Source organism: Athene cunicularia, assembly GCF_003259725.1.
Source record: "Athene cunicularia isolate RWA chromosome 9 unlocalized genomic scaffold, athCun1 chr9_part1, whole genome shotgun sequence".
NCBI lineage: Eukaryota > Metazoa > Chordata > Aves > Strigiformes > Strigidae > Athene > Athene cunicularia.
The window spans coordinates 5,728,389-5,744,078 of NW_020799110.1; the positions used below are offsets into that span (position 1 = coordinate 5,728,389).

The 15,690-nt window shown below is 45.7% G+C and overlaps 1 protein-coding gene across 1 annotated transcript; it reads left to right on the forward strand.

Moving 5' to 3' along the window:
• The first annotated feature begins 3,222 nt into the window (after nt 1–3,222).
• On the forward strand, nt 3,223–13,940 carry CLDN11 (claudin 11). The gene is made up of 3 exons (XM_026855222.1): nt 3,223–3,662; nt 6,388–6,552; nt 12,755–13,940. Exons 1-3 carry the CDS (start codon nt 3,437–3,439, stop codon nt 12,985–12,987), a joined length of 624 nt encoding a protein of 207 aa, XP_026711023.1. The 5' UTR covers nt 3,223–3,436; the 3' UTR covers nt 12,988–13,940.
• Nucleotides 13,941–15,690: the final 1,750 nt, after the last annotated feature.

Consider the following 15,690-nt stretch of genomic DNA (forward strand, 5'->3'; position numbering starts at 1 on the left):
GGAACAGAGAGGCAGGAGGCAAGGAGAAGAAGGGAGCTGTTCCTGTAAGTGACGTGTGAACGGGTCTTCCATTTAGGTTGAGCATCCCCCACTTAAAACAGTAGACTGCTGGTCACTTAAAAAAATCCAGATTGTAGTAAAAAAATATAACTTGTACTATAAGTAATATTTTGGAGATTTTCTAGGTGATATTTATCGATACTAAGGATTTGGGCTTTTTTGACAGGTAAGCAAGTGCAGTCACTTACATGTACTTAGATTCCTTCCTCTCAAATCAGCAAAAATGCTTTGTCCTTGTTTGAAGTACTGGTATTGCATATAGAAAATCCTGATTATGTTTCATATTATTGAAAACCCTTAATGCTACCATGTACTTGCCTGTATTTTACAGCTGAAGAGAGAAATGAGCAGGATTAACCAGGATGAAGATGAAATTGGTAATGTTTTGATGAGCTCAGCCTTTAGTATGGAAGAAAATTAACAACTAGCTGTACCACTTAAAGACTTAACCCTGTTTATTTCTGGATCCCACGTTATATTTTTACACTGCTGTATTTCCAAGTGAGGGCGAAGCTATTGGGCTGAAAACCCTGCAAAGGAAAAGTTCAAGGTGAGTCATTTGTATGAGGAAAAAGTCATAGGGTGTTAGCTTGTGTAAGTCTGACTAATGGCAACACATGTCATTTGTCAGAAAATAACAATGCTGATCAACGAAAAACTGCTTGGGTGACAGGGTTAAAAGATTGATTTTTAAGGTGTTCACACTGTTGTTGAAGTAAATGCATGTGTAGCGCTTGCTTTAAAAATGGCAAATTTTAAGAATATTGCCTTAGGTGTATCAGTTTAGTATATGGGAAGTCGTTCTTTGTTTCTTATTTTATTGGTTTTGTGAATCATTATTCACTTGTAGCGTACTGACTTCTATTCACTTAACTATTGGTGGTATTTATAACACTGACAAAATAGTAGATGTTTCCTGTTTCTATTGACATGAATAAAATAATTTGGATGGTGCCCTGTGGGCACCAGATCAAGTACTGCTGAATAGTACTAGTAACTTCACTAGTAACTGAAGTGTAAAATCTACTTCTTGCCCGTTGAGCTGCTGCACACTCTTTGACAAATACATTTGTGAAGGAAGATGTGGCAGTGTAAGGAGCTTTTGAGGTTAAGGAAACTGCAACTGTAAGAGGCTGAGCTACAGGAGGATGTGTCCGCAGCCTGTGAATTCATATCCTAAAGCATTTTAAAAAACTGAGGTTTGTGCATTAGGATGTCCCTACACTGTCACCATGTAAAATGCTTCTAATCTCAGCCTTGGGATGAAATGGGATATCAAGATATTGCAAAATTTTCTGGTATTTTGAAGAAAAATGAAATACTTTGAAGTATGTTAAGTATTAGTGTGATTTAGAGAATATGCATGGGTTTAAAATTCCAAAGGACTGTGGTGACAGTATCGTTGGATGATACAGGGTGGGATCAGTCATCCCAAAGCTGTTAAGTAGCCTTATGCCTGGTATTGATCAAAGCGCAGTATTAAGCTGTATGCATTTGTACCTGACGCAAACAGACCAGCTATTTAATTTGCAGGGATGCTGTAAATGGAGAAAATGCCAGACTGAAAAACTGCAAACTGAGCCAGCAAAGGGGAGAGGCAGGAATGTGTTTGTCAGCTTGTCTCCCAAACTCAGGAGCTGGCATGGGATCTGTCCAAGGCAATTCTGGGGTCCAAGAAGTGGAACAACATTATTTTCACTTGAGACATGACAAGTTTATCTCCTGAAAAATAAGCAGGAATATTTTGGGGAGAAAGATTCAAAACATCCAGAATTGAACCCTAGACAACATGAAAATGGTGGTTGGATGTAAGTGACAGCTTGCTCCACCTGAAGTGGGTGCAGCAGAAGAATAAGCTTTGTAGAAAGGTTGGAATCACATCAGGAAAGCCAACGACATCATGGCTTCACAAAAATCCTGTAAACTGGGTATAGAAAAAACCCCAAGGAGTAACCAACAATAAAAACCAAATGTGAAAACAGCTATTAAATCTCCGTTTATTATAAAAGTTCCTCTACTATTTATGTAGTAACTCCAGTGTTCAGATGAAGCTTTGACAAAACAGAACTGTGGCCTCGTGCCTTTGAATTTTGAATCTAAGGAATACGTAACAAATTAAATTTAGGATGGACTTGTTCATGTTCTTCACTTTATTTGCTAAAGAATGGGAAAAAATACCGTTGGATGAAGAACAGGATACATTTTATTCCCGACACCTTAATCCTGGAGTGTATTTTCCCGTAATTCTTTCTCACGAACAGCTCCAGGAATGAATCAAACTCGTTGCGTCATGCTCTCGCCCATTTTCCCTCGCTCCCATGCAATGCGGACGGCTCCCCACTAGCGGTCTCTCCAGGCATGTTTTATCTGCGGAGATCCAAACCCTCCCTTTGCAAAATCAGAAGCACTGGAGGACGCACAACGCTGAAATTTCACCAGGGGTGTGTTGGCACCCGCTAACGTCTATATGTGTTTGTGAAAATACAAAGTAGAGTTGGGAAAATATCCTGCCTGCCTATTTCTCCTGATGCAGAACGGGCGGTGAAGTTTCTCTTGACGTTTTGCAGTGGGCTGTTCCTTGCTGTATCAAGTAGACTAAAACTTACACCCATAATGAGTCTGAGTAAAAAGCTGCTCATTTTAATTTCAGCATTCAGAAGTGGAAATAAGGTGCTGTTAAACACGTATTTAAGACCCCATGAGTGTTAGTGAATACTTCTGAAAAGCCAGGCACGAGCAGAGAACACAGTGGTGGGTCTCCCATGTTTTTGCAGTTACTGAAAACATCAGGAAAGACCCAAGACTGATTTTGTCCTTTTACTGCAGCTGTGCTGATAGATTTGATGAGATGATCAATTCCACCCTCTTGAGTAACCCCATCCACCACGTTTCTTGTCCTGTCTTTTCATAAAGAGGTACCAGTGTGGTCATTGTCTTCAGCGTGAAAACACTGCCTCGATTTTTCTCCCTGGATGCTAAATTTTGAAGAGTCTGGCTGTTCGCATTCGAATAAAGCAGTCTGGTTTGTTTTTCAAGCGCGGGTGGGTGTGATTCCGCATCTCCTCCTCTCCACACCCTCCTTCCCCTCCAACTCTCTTGCCGGAGCGGCAGAAGTTGGGGCTCCCCGCTCGCTCCTCCCATGCGCTGTGGGGCTGGAGACGGCTCTGACCCCTCCCCGGGAGGGAGGTGGGCAGAGGCAGCCGAGAGCCTGCAGCAGTGCCTGAGCAGGGACCTGCTCCTGCCAGCCCCCTGTCCCTCCTGCTGGCAGCTCGCAGAAGGTCCCAGCAGCCGGGACGCGCAGCCCGGAGCTCGCCGGCCGGCTCAGCCGAAGCCCTGAGGGCACTCTCCTGTCCGGCTTGCCCCCCAAGGGAGCGACATGGTGGCCACCTGCCTGCACCTGGCCGGATTTGTCTGCAGTTTCATCGGGTGGATCGGAGTGGTGGTGGCAACGGCCACCAATGACTGGGTGGTGACTTGCGGCTACACCATTACCACCTGCAGGAAAATGGATGAGCTGGGATCCAAGGGGCTGTGGGCAGACTGTGTCATGGCGACAGGTCTCTATCACTGCAAACCCCTCGTGGACATCCTCATCCTGCCAGGTACGTGTGCCCTCCTCCCCCGTCCCTCCCGGAGCTGAGGGCTGAAGCCTTGCTCCGAGCAGGGCAGGTCCTGCCCGGCATGAATCCATGGCGAAGCTCCGTCAACTTCATCAGTGCAGGGGATGGTCCATTAAATATGCCAAAGGATGTGAATGACAGCTCTTAACATGCTTGTAGTTGAGTTACACCCGGTTTTAATCGTACCCAGGTATTGCGATATCTGTGGCTATTAAAGTCCAGTTCATGTTTGATCACCGCTCTTAGTAAACACTCGCTGTTCCTTTCGCATCTTGTATCTCTCATTGCCAAACAGTTTATTGAGGTATAATAGAGTACTTCGAGCTATAATAGAGTATTTGAAGTTTTGCTTTGAGATGACGATGAACTATTACAAATGTTAAGGTTCTGTTCGTCAAAAGGATTTTGAGTATAATGAATCTTTCAAGCGTTTTATTATTAATGCTGCTATGGCTTTTAATCTTTTGGAAGATCGTCGTTAGTCTCGATGGTCTTGTGCTTCCCACATGTTCTAAGGCAAGACAGAACTTCTACCCGGCAAAGAGATGTAACTATATTTAGCTTGTCTTCATATTTTCTAATTATATAGTAATTTTCATCTGGTTTACTGCAAAGCAGAAATTAAGCAAGATGTTTCATCAGTATTAATACATCTTTTGAGCTAATTAAACCTGCCCAAGTCTTGTGTGGTCTTGTCCCGGTAAGTTTAATGATCTTACCTGTTTCAATCACTGTTAACTCTGTCGGGCTGCTTTGTTCTGCTGTGTTTTAGATTGCACCTTCTCTAGCGTGTCAGAGATGCCTCTCTCAAAGCTGGCAGGGTAGAAATTACCATTCCTCGTAGTTTTCTTTCATGATTCCTTATTTATTTGTTTAAACTATTGTGAAATGAATTTCACGAGAGGTTAGAAATATTATCCCCGAGTTCCTCTCTGTTACAGAGCCTAGTCTGGTACACGTAGTACTTAGCAACATTGAATTTCTCACTAGTTCCTATTCCTCCTTTCTCTGTGTGTTTATACTTTTATTTCAGTTGATTTACCTTCCTTATTGTTCAGTATGATCCAGCACAGAAGACAGAGAAAAGGATTGCCCTGAAGAAACATTATTGAATAAAATTTAATAAATAGGTAAATAGGTCTTTCAGCAGCAGAAAGCAGTGCTTCTCTCCTGCAGAAACAAATCACAAAGCAAGATGCTTCTGCTTGTAGCCTATTTGACACCCGCGGCTTTCCATGAGAGGGAAGTTCATCCTGGTGTGTCCAATAGCTGAAATGTATTTAGAGTTTCATTGTCTGCAACGAGTCTTAAAGGTGAAAGTATTCTCATTTAATTGGGATTGATTTCACAGAAACTACACTGGGCACTGCCATCTCCTCTGTTTAGGGTGTGATTTTTTGCCCTGAACTCCTCAGGTAACTTTTTTTTTGTTAAGTTCCCTCTTGATAAAATCAAGCAAATATGCAGTATACACAGACTCTGCATTGCCAGGAAAAGGAAAATCCTCATTCCTGGTGACTTACCTGTATGTCAGCGGGACCTGCTTGAGGGAGGACCCTGTTCACTGATATTGTTTGAGGCATCACGAAACTCCATGTCTGCATGTGGCAGCTTCATTGTGTTAGTAAAGGGGAATGAGAGCCGGCATACTTTGTGTGTTGAGACTGTCCTGAGAGCTGGTGGGGAGGCTCTGGAGCAAATCTGACACTTCTTTTTCTTTTGCATGCAAGTAATGACCTGGTTTTATTTATTTATATAGAAATTTTACATAGTATATAAAAATTTTATATATGAAAATATATTAAAATGAATTATATATACATAAAATATATATGAATATCAAAGATAAATTATTATACACGGACTCCCACAGAGTGGTAGAAATGTCGCAGCCCTGCCCAGCACGCCCACAGTCCCTGGCCCCAGTTCTTCCTCACTGTCATTCATTAGGCTGCTGCTGCACAGGGGCAGGCAGGAGAGGGCCAGGAACTTGTAAAATCCCAGGGAATCCCGTGGAATAACGTGATTATGGCAACTCAAGCTGCTTTGCAAAGTGCAGTTATTTCTTCTCCCTGAGGAAGAGCTGTGCCAGTGGTCAGCTCGAGCCCCGGGTCTCCTCTGAAACCCCGCTACCCACTGGGCTCCTGAGGTGCAGTATGGGGACGTCGCTGTGGGTGGTGTGTGTGCCTCCTCCTCCCAGGTCAGCAGTCCTCAGCTCCTCAGGGCACCTGGTGGTGGTGTCTCATGGACCCGCATGTTTCAGTAATGGGTCTGCAAGTATTCACCCCTTCTCTGGGTGTCTGTGGGCCTCCTCTTCTCACAGCAAGCTGCTCTTTAAGGCTTTAAATTCTTGTTATTTAATCAAGACTCTTTGTGGAGATATAGTGAAACACATTTCTAGCTGTTTCTCTTATTTTCCCTTCCCATATTTCTCAGCTCTGTGATTCCTCAGTGTCTTGCTGGGAAGAGCTCGTGTTTTCCAGGCAGTTCTGCTTGTTCATTGGAAAATTTTGAGCTTGTACATCCCGTGTTCATGCACTAACCACCATACTGTAGCCTCACTGCTTTAATTGCTCACACAAAGGGTTGAACCTGTCTCCCATATTCCATGAGAGCATTGGGAGCTAATCAAACAGGAGCCTTTGTCCAAAGGTCTCCTTGTCTTGTGCCAAATAATTAAAATCCTCTTTCCTTGCCTTGCCAACAGGGTATGTCCAAGCATGTCGAGCACTGATGATCGCCGCCTCCGTTCTGGGTCTTCCCGCTATCTTCTTGCTGATAACAGTCTTGCCCTGCATCCGGATGGGCCACGAGCCTGGAGCTGCCAAGTACCGGCGGTCCCAGCTGGGAGGGATCCTCATCATCCTCCTGGGTAAGGCGCCCGCTGTGTGGGGAGAGCAGGAGGTCTTCCTCTGCTCCAGGATGGCACAGGGCAACCTGGTTGAGCACGTTCCGCTGAAGGGATGGTTGTCCAGCCTAGGCTGACTCTGAAGCTCTCCAGCACTGCTGCAGTCTGTGGAGTGAACAAAAGGCTTGAACAGGAGTGGGAGGACAGGGACAGGAGGCCAGGAGCGAAGCAGGGTGAAGAGGGAAGGGCTGCAAGACCCTGCTGTGCGTTGTCTCGTGGAGTCCTCGGGCGTGACCACTGCCTGTGTCTGTGGGAGGGTGATAGTGATCGCACACAGGCAGCTGGTTTTGCTGGTTTGCTGTGGAAGAGATCCTAGTTTTGGAGAAGGGTCTGAACCTCCAAGCTGCTTACAGGGAATGGATAGCCTCTGAGTTTTCCCTGGGCATTGCAGTTGCAGCCAGGTCAAAGTAAGCTGAGGCATTTGGGAAGGCAAGCCCATGGCTGAGGGGGTGCTGGTCCTGTGGGGACAGCAGGGGAGGGATCAAGGAGGCGACAGGGACCTGGGAAGAGGGCTGGCATGTCGCCTGTGCCTCCCAACCCCCTCTGCCCAGCCCTTGCCCTTGGCCTCCAAGTTTCCCTGGGAATTTCTTCCCGTCCTCAGTGCATGCAGAGGAGATTGTTTTGAGCAGTGCAGACTGTGGAGCTCATTGTCCTCAATGCAACACCTGCATGTTCTTGAAGCCTCGTCATCTCAGCAACAGGCTGCAGTGCCTTGTTTTTACCCGTCTGTGTGGCAGAGGAGGAGGGGTGAGGCAAAGTGGCTTCTTTGTGTGGCTCTGCTCATCGCTGGCGGCCAGCGCTGACATCATGCCCGTCTTCTTTCTTCTCCTTCTCCTTATTTTTTTTCAAGTAGGCACTGGATATAGCTGCATGCTCGGAGGGGCTGTCCTCTAGATGCTCCTTCCTTGCAAACAGTCACTCGTCTGGTACCTTGGTGAGAAGCAGTTAGTAGGAGTCAGTATACCTGAAATCTAAGGGACTGAGATCACGGGGCACTTTCAATGCCTGTGGGGTTTAAGGGCACATTGCCACAGCTGGAAATCCTAAAATCAGCTTTATAGGGCCTGTTTAGGACATCCCAATCATGAACAGCCACATTAGAAAGCTGTTGGACTTTCATCCCTGTCACAAAACCCTAAGTCACGTATTTGGACTTGGCAAAGTGAAAGAAAAAGTGGGGGTTTCTGCCTGTTAGTGCCAGAGGAGTCTGCTCTGCCGGATTTCCCCTGCCCAGGATGGGGGAGGCCGGGCAGAGCTGCACTTTTTGGGAAACACACATGAGGTTTTGGTTCCAATCAAGGAGAATTGTGCTGTAGATCAGCCCCATTTGCCTGGCTGCAGACATGGAGGTTAGAGTATTGCCCTTAAATCTGCTTTGCCAAAGGGCAGCAGCATCACAGGACCAGCACACGCGGCAAACAAACTGCAGTGTCAGTATTGGGTAACACTGCATTAGGACAAGTGAAATCCCGTATCTTGCAGCATTGCACCAGGGCTTGGGGTCTCATGTGCCACTCTCGGATCCTGGTCTTGCTGTGGTGTAACTCCAGGGAGGAGAATAGATGTAAGAGGATGGAAGAGTTGCAGTGTTCCATAAGCCAGGCTCCTCTCAGCCTCAGAACATGGTTTTCCCACTAAGTAGTTCCTGTGAGGGAAGGAGATGGATATTTACAAAGACATTGGCAGTTGTCTCTGGGTTAGATTTGGACTTCTTACTGATTTTTACCGCCGTGAGTTCTGAAGTATCTGCAAGTGAAGTGGTTTGCTCATGACAGTGATGTCCTGAATGATCTGGGCTGGGAACAGCAGCCTGGTCACAATGTTTTAGTCACAATTACAATAATGTTCTTTTTGTCAGATCACAAACGAAGAATAAATAAGCTCCTTTTTTCTTCTTTTTTTTTTTTTTTTTTTTAAAAAAAAAAAAAAAAAAAAAAAAAGACAAACCAACCCACATTTATTTTTACAAAACCCAAATTTCTCCAGGCTGATCACCGAGACAGTCTCTTTGGAAGGAGAATAATGTACAGAGCTTGGGACTTTGACATTATTTAAGCTTATTAATGATCTGTTATTTGCAAAATAATGTGTTACCTTTCCAGAGCATTTAATAAGCATGAATCACACATCAAAACACATAATACTGACTTAAAATTCATTATATTCTAGAAGTAATATGCACTGGACTGTTCTTATTTACTGTCTGGCCACTGAACTCTCATTTGTGGTTTTCATCAACCGCACGGGCTCCAGCCTTTTCCTCTAAGTGGAGACCAACTCCCAGAGCTCTGCTTAAAAGAAAACAAACCCCAGAACATTCACTAACAGAGCAGAAATAGAGAGTGGAGATATGATCAGGGATGCTGGCCCCATGGCAAACTTCACTTGTTGCTTGGGGAAAGGATGACAGTTTGTCACTGTAATTTATTAAAAAGGAAAACAGGGGTTGAAACACAGCGTGGAGCCAAATGAAAAAAAAAAAAAAAAAGTTGAAAACTTGCCAGGAAAACAATGGGCTCAGATATTCCATTGATTTTTCTGTCCACTGATAATAGCAGGCTGCAGAGTGCAACCTGTGTGCACACCCTCCTATCCTGCCTGCTGATGTATTTATGTCTTTGCTTGATCCTATCTGTCCGAGAGAACTGATTTATTGCTGAAAACAACCGTCAGCAGAGGTTTGCTCTGAGCCAGTAGGAAAACATTTCATACGCTCGTGTTGATGGAAAAACCCTGGCCCATCCTGTGTTGTTGATACTAATTTGGGGGACCCCGTGCTGGTAACGAAGCAGGCATTTTCCTAATGGAGGTGAGGGACTCAAGCCGCTGGAAAACACAGATGAAAAATATGTTAGTTATTGGGAATTACTACTGCAAAATGACCAGATTAGCTATTGTATACTAAATAAAGGGCATCAATAAGTTTTTTCTGGTCACTGCATGAGATTTACTTGTAAAATCATAGATATCAAGATAAAAAGATTGCCTTGAACGTAGAAAAAAACCCAACATGGATATCTACTATTTCAATCAAATGCTTTGAAAGAGAAATCTGTGTGACTTTGAGTCAGCAACTCAGAATAATTAAATTTAGCAGTGAAAGAAAAGTATTCTTTCCTCTGCAGAAAGCTTTTAACTTACTGTTAAGGATTTTGGCAGGGACTCACTGTCCCTTGAGTTAGAGCAATTCTGCTCCATCTCCCCCACCTCCCTAAGCACCCTCTGTGCTTCTAGTCTACGTGTAGTTCCATCTGATTAAATTATGCCTGTAATGTAGAATATGTAGAATAATGCAGAATTAAATTATGCCTGCAATGAGTCTCGGCTCAATGGGTTGAGCTCCTGCAAGTCCATAGTCCAAAAGGACTCAGAAATGCTGGGAGCCTGGGATGTGTCCCTGTGGATTTACAGGGATACGTACTGAGTGTTACGGAGACAACTTTTCCAGGATTGCCTACTCTAGCTGCAAAAAGCAGGCAAGCTTCCCACCACGTGTGTGCCCCAGAACATGCCTGTTTTTCCAGATAACATAGTTGGTCTAATATAAAATATTCCTTCTGTTTGCAGACTCTCTTTGATGCTAGACCATATTGACTACAGCAACTCTACTGTCTAAAGACATTCATATTTAGGGAGAAGCAAAGAGTCTCTCGGCATCAGCACAAAAGAGAAGGGTTAATAATTTCTATTCTGAGAGTTTTTCTTTGTAGGCAGCTATTTCAGTGCTTGAAACTTGCCCTAAAATGCTTTCTCCAATCCCTTTGGGTTTCTTGGCAAATCAACTTTTTTCCAGCTTTTCTCCGTGACACAGCTAAACCAGAATTGTGAGTTCATCAAGAAATATTGCAGTCGTAGACCGTCCTTTTCAAATCATCTCGGAGGATTTACAGCCCAGTCTAATCTATGCACAGCGATGAAATCCCGTCCTGTCTCGGGGCGTTCCTCTTGCTGAGCAACGGGGTCACTGGTGACTGACGGCAGCTGGTAGCCTCCGAAGACAGAGAGGTCAAACTAACCCATGCAAAGTCCTTGGCTTGTGCTTCACAGCTTTCTAGTATTGTCAGCGTTAAAATAAGGTGGTTTTACATGTAGTTGAGCCACATGCACAAGAGATGCCATTGTGTCAATGTCCCTGAGAGCTTTTCTCACCCCAGTGCAAGTGTTTTCTTTGGCCCTGTGTTGTGGGGGAGGGTCTGGATAGATAAGGGTCTTATAGTCTATGGACATAAATATATATATATATATATTTACTGCTGACAGAAAAAGAAAAGATGATTGTGTCTTTTTGGAGAACAAAGAAGCTTTTTATCTGGAGCCCATTAGAATGCTTTGCGGATTCCCAACTGATACATTTTTGTTTTAAAGCACTGGGGGCTCACGAGCTGTTTGCAGGACTGATCCACACGCAGGAGAAATGCTGTTCTCCCCTCCCTGCCTTCTGCAAAAATCCCTTCCAAAGCCGCAGGGCCCTTGCTTTGAGGAGACCCAAAATTATTACTGGCTTTATTAGCATCCTTCAAATGTTCTTCTCTTTTCCATAAGAAAATATTTTCTCTCACAATAACTGCAGCTATTGGGGATGGGTTTTCTGCTATACTGGCCAGGAGCTATGGTTTGTTCTTCACTTTAACTAAACAATCTTATTTTTAATCTCACCCCCTTTTTTTTCCCTCTTGCAACCTTAACTTCTTGACACTGCCTCCAGATACCTTTTAACACGGTCGGTGGAAATCTGTAATGCTGCCACGGTCCTGTTATTGTTTTGCTCTGATTCTCTGATAGCCACAAGGATGGAGTCGTGCACAGCTTGTCCTAGAGGCAAGTAAATATTGACAGATTAATTCTTCTCAGATGTACAGGCCATAAAGGAGTATTGTTTTAGGACCTGCTCCTGTGAGGTGATTAACACCACCAACTCCTGTTGCCCTCGGTGCATGTGGGGACTTTGGGGGATGGAGGTAGGACCCTTAGCGAGGGTAGCGAGTGTGACCTTGTGTAGCACAAGTAGAGTGCAGGGCACGTGTTTTCTCCCTGCTTGGAGTAAACCATGCGTGTGTGCTTGGAGCAAACGGTGTGTGTGCGCTGCACGCTGAAAACACTGTGGTCCCCCTAGCCTGGCTGCCTGCAAAGTGCTGAATTTGAACCCACTTTACTGTCCTGAGGGTATCTACTTCACATGCCAACTGCCTAGCAGCCCTCACAGCACCACTGCCGCAGCCCTCCTGCTTTTCATGGACAGAAACTATGGAATTTCCAGCAAAATTTTAAGCCCTCGGTCATATTTTGACACACTGTAGACTCTAGGTAAAAGACTGTTTTCCTTTCAGATACAGTCCCCTTTCTATTCCATTCAGTAGGTTTCTGGAGAGCGTCGGCTGGGTTTGTCCACATCACCTGACACACAGAAATTTTCCATAGGGAAGTGGAATCTGCTTTCCAGAGTTGTGAGACATTTCCTTCTCCATAAAAAAAAAAACCCAACCAAACCAACAATGACGTAGCGCTGCTTATTTTGTCCTTGCCCCTTTTCTGCTTCTCTTTTATGAACCCAACTCTGTCTTGCTAAGTGCTGGGATATTTTGTTAATGTTTATAGAACCACTCAAGTAGAGCAACTGCAGTGATGCTGACTGATGTGGGCTGAGGACGTAGCATGAGAGTTCATGCAGAAATTGTGATTTAAAGCAGTTGACTCTGGGCCACCGATTTTACTGTCTCACCAATGCCTATGGCTTTCATGCTCTTGCTTCATATCTAATCTATTCCTAATTCTGCAGCTCTCCAGAGCATCAATTTCAGGGATGATTTTCATTCTTCCCCCTTAAAGATATTTCTAGGGAACAAATTTATTTTCCTTGTAATAAATATGTCAGATTGTGTCAAGCAGCAGTTGGTTTTTCTTCTTGTTTGTTGGTGCCTGCGAGAGATGGCTGTTCTCTTTTGATCTCTCCCCCCACGAGGCTCCCACGCTGCCTCCTGCTCAGAGATCTCTTGGACCAAGCCCTGATGCTGATGCTCCCGGGTCCCACCGTGGGACTGCAAGAGAGGAGGAATGGGTTTCCTCTCTGTTCCCCATCCTGCAGAGCCTTCTCTCTCCGTTGGCATGCTTTGTGTCCCCGCAGTGGGGCTGCATGCTGGACTTACCTTTCCTTTCCATCTCTCCCCAGCCATGTGCGGTGTCGTTGCAACCATCTGGTTTCCCGTGTGCGCCCACCGTGAGACCACCATTATGAGCTTCGGCTACTCCCTGTACACCGGCTGGATCGGCTCTGCCCTCTGCCTCTTCGGCGGCTGCGTCATCGTCTGCTGCTCGGGAGATGCCCAGACATTTGGTGAAAACCGTTTCTACTATGCCTCGGGATCCAGCTCCCCTACCCACGCGAAGAGCGCTCACGTGTAAGGTCCTGGGGATGTCCCACGGCTGCCGTCGGATGCTTTGGCTGGTGGGTTTGTGTGCCCTGGGTTTGCTTCTACTGACACACACTGCTGTCAGGCTCCCAGGGGAAGATTTAGAAAAGCAGCACAACTGTCTGGTAGTTTGAAGCATTATTTTCCCCATCTGTTCCCCTCTTCTCTAGAAAAGAAAGCTCCAGCCAGCCCTACCTCTTGGTCCTTCCCATTTTGTCCCATCCACCTGCCCCATCTTCTTGCAGCCAGGATGACTCAGATGGATTGGGGCTGTCATGTGGGTTTTAGGGTTTTTATTTTATTTTCCATGCTCCCCTGATTATAGGAGAGTTTAAAGCAATAAAAAAGAAATGAGAGAGACACTTTCCCGTTGATAGAAGGACTTTGATAGCTTCTCCCACCATGTCACTGTTTGCTTTCCCCTGCTCAAGGTCACTGCTTTGGCATGGTTTGGGCAAGAGGGTAGGGACGAAGGCTGTGCTCTCCCAGCGGGCAAATGTTTCTCTTTTGGAACAAGAGCAGGGGAATTTTTTTCTGCCTTTCTCTGTAAATACTTTTGTATGGGTCTGATCATTTTAGTAACAGTATTTCCCCCACCCCGCCCCAGTCATCAGTATGAAGGAAACAGAAGCAAAGGGTCCTAATTACATGGTAGATAACAGTGCCTTTTTATATATTTTAAAGTGACTTTGGGGGCTCTAATCCCCGCACTCTCTTTTGGTTTGTTTTGTTTTCCTTTGTACAGGTCAGTTACTAAAAATGTATTTTTACATTTTTTTTAAATCCTTGCTTTCTTCCTCTAAATTTGTGTTCTGTCTTGCATCGTTAAAGTAGCACATTTTAACACTCAGTATAACATACCTGTTACGATACAATTCTGGTGAATACTGATGATGCCTTTGTACTTTCAGTGAAATACTGTACAATAAATAACAGTACCTGCAACCGTTGGCTTCTTTTTTTTCATTCCTTCCTTCCCCTGTGTTTCCATAGCTAGCTTTTCCATGACAGAGGTTTCCCAGTGATTTTGAAGATATTATTTATTACAGCAATTCAGGATGAGAGATTCTGCTCTGCTGTAGAATTAAGTGGGCCTTTTGTGGTTTTTTGAGAATATTTAAAATATGATTAATCTTCCTGCATGGTACTGACTGCTGTTTTATCCATTTGTTCTTTCAATGTTGCTGATAGCAGCTTGCTGCAGTGGTACCGACTCACGGTACTCTGCACGTCGGGGAGGCTTAGGAACACACTGAGACTGTGGAGACGTACCCCCAGCACTGCCTGGGCGTGCTGAAGTTGAGAAGTCATGGTGCTGGAAGTGCTCTCTGCTAAAATATTAGTCTGATCCAGGGTCATCGCTCTGATTAAAAACCGTATAAGATCAAGATCTAACTCTGTCCTTACCAGAGGCTGTAGCAATTTAATTATGTTGATTCAAAATCCCATCTGTTCCCGGAGATGTTAGCTGAGTTCAAATAATTTGTGTAAGCCAGGCTTCAGGAACAAGGAAAGAGGAATAGATGCTTTTCAGGCACGACTGAGGGAAAGAGCCCAGGTGTTTGTGTTTGTGTAGGAGGAGAGGGGACTGAGCAAGCAGAGAAGAGAACCAACCAGATTTTTTGGGATGATGGAGAAGAATTTGAAAACAAGGCTGCTGCTAGTCAAGCCTCGGCAGATTGGGGACTGTCCTTACATCTTGGTCTACTTCAGCAGGAGAATCCAAACTGGGTGACACAGCCGTGGGCAAGGATGCTGCAGGTCACACCCCTCGCCTCCTCCCTATGGGAAGCTGAGGCCAGAGCATTTAAAAGGAGTCAGAAGGAGGACGGCTGTACAACCACCCTTTGCACGGACAAGAGATGGGCAGCAGCCCTAGCAACTGCCCTTAATACCGCGCGGTCTTGAACGCGTCTCTGTTGTGTGAACTGTGTGTCGGTGCTGTCCCAGACAATGCACCCGAGGCGGGCAGCGGCGCGGGGCCGGCGGCAGGACACTTGTGCCCATTACATCACAGGCAGGGCACAGGCAGTTGTTGTACGCGCTGGAGAGACGCTATAAGTGCTGCCATTGATGTGCGGGTGCCACGGGCGAAGGGGTGGCGCACAGACGTGCCAGCTTGTGCAGGCTGCCCGGGGATTGTGGATTGTGCTGCCCGTGGCTTTAGCTGAGCAGCGGTTCTGCTGGTTAACCCCGGGACCGACGGCGGCGTGGGAGACCTCAGAGCAGAAAGCTGCTGGAACACTGCCCTGCAAATGGCCCTGGAGCAGACTGGGAGGGAAAAGCACAGGAAAACCTGACTGAGATGCCTGAGGGGTTTTTTTTGGCAAGGTGTTGGTGCTGCTGGGGGGTCCCAGGCAGCAGTGCATGACCCGATGGAGAACGAGTCCTTCCAGGCAGCAATTACGGGTTTTTTTTGGTGCCCACACTCTTGATCTGCATCTTGGCGCCGTCAGGCACGTGGGGCTGGGCACCCTTGGCAGGGGCTGGTGCTGGGGTTCTGCTTGCTCGGCCCGCTCTGCCCATGGTCACCGGTTACCAGTGGCCAATCCCAAATCCAACCCTTAAAAGGCCCTGGGCAAACTAATCAGAGGAAGGAAGAAGCTTTATTTCAGGGAAGAGAATTAAAAAACAAAGCAAAACAACCCTGGAGCAGCCGCGGCAAAAACAGACATCTGCAACTTGGAGCGAAAGG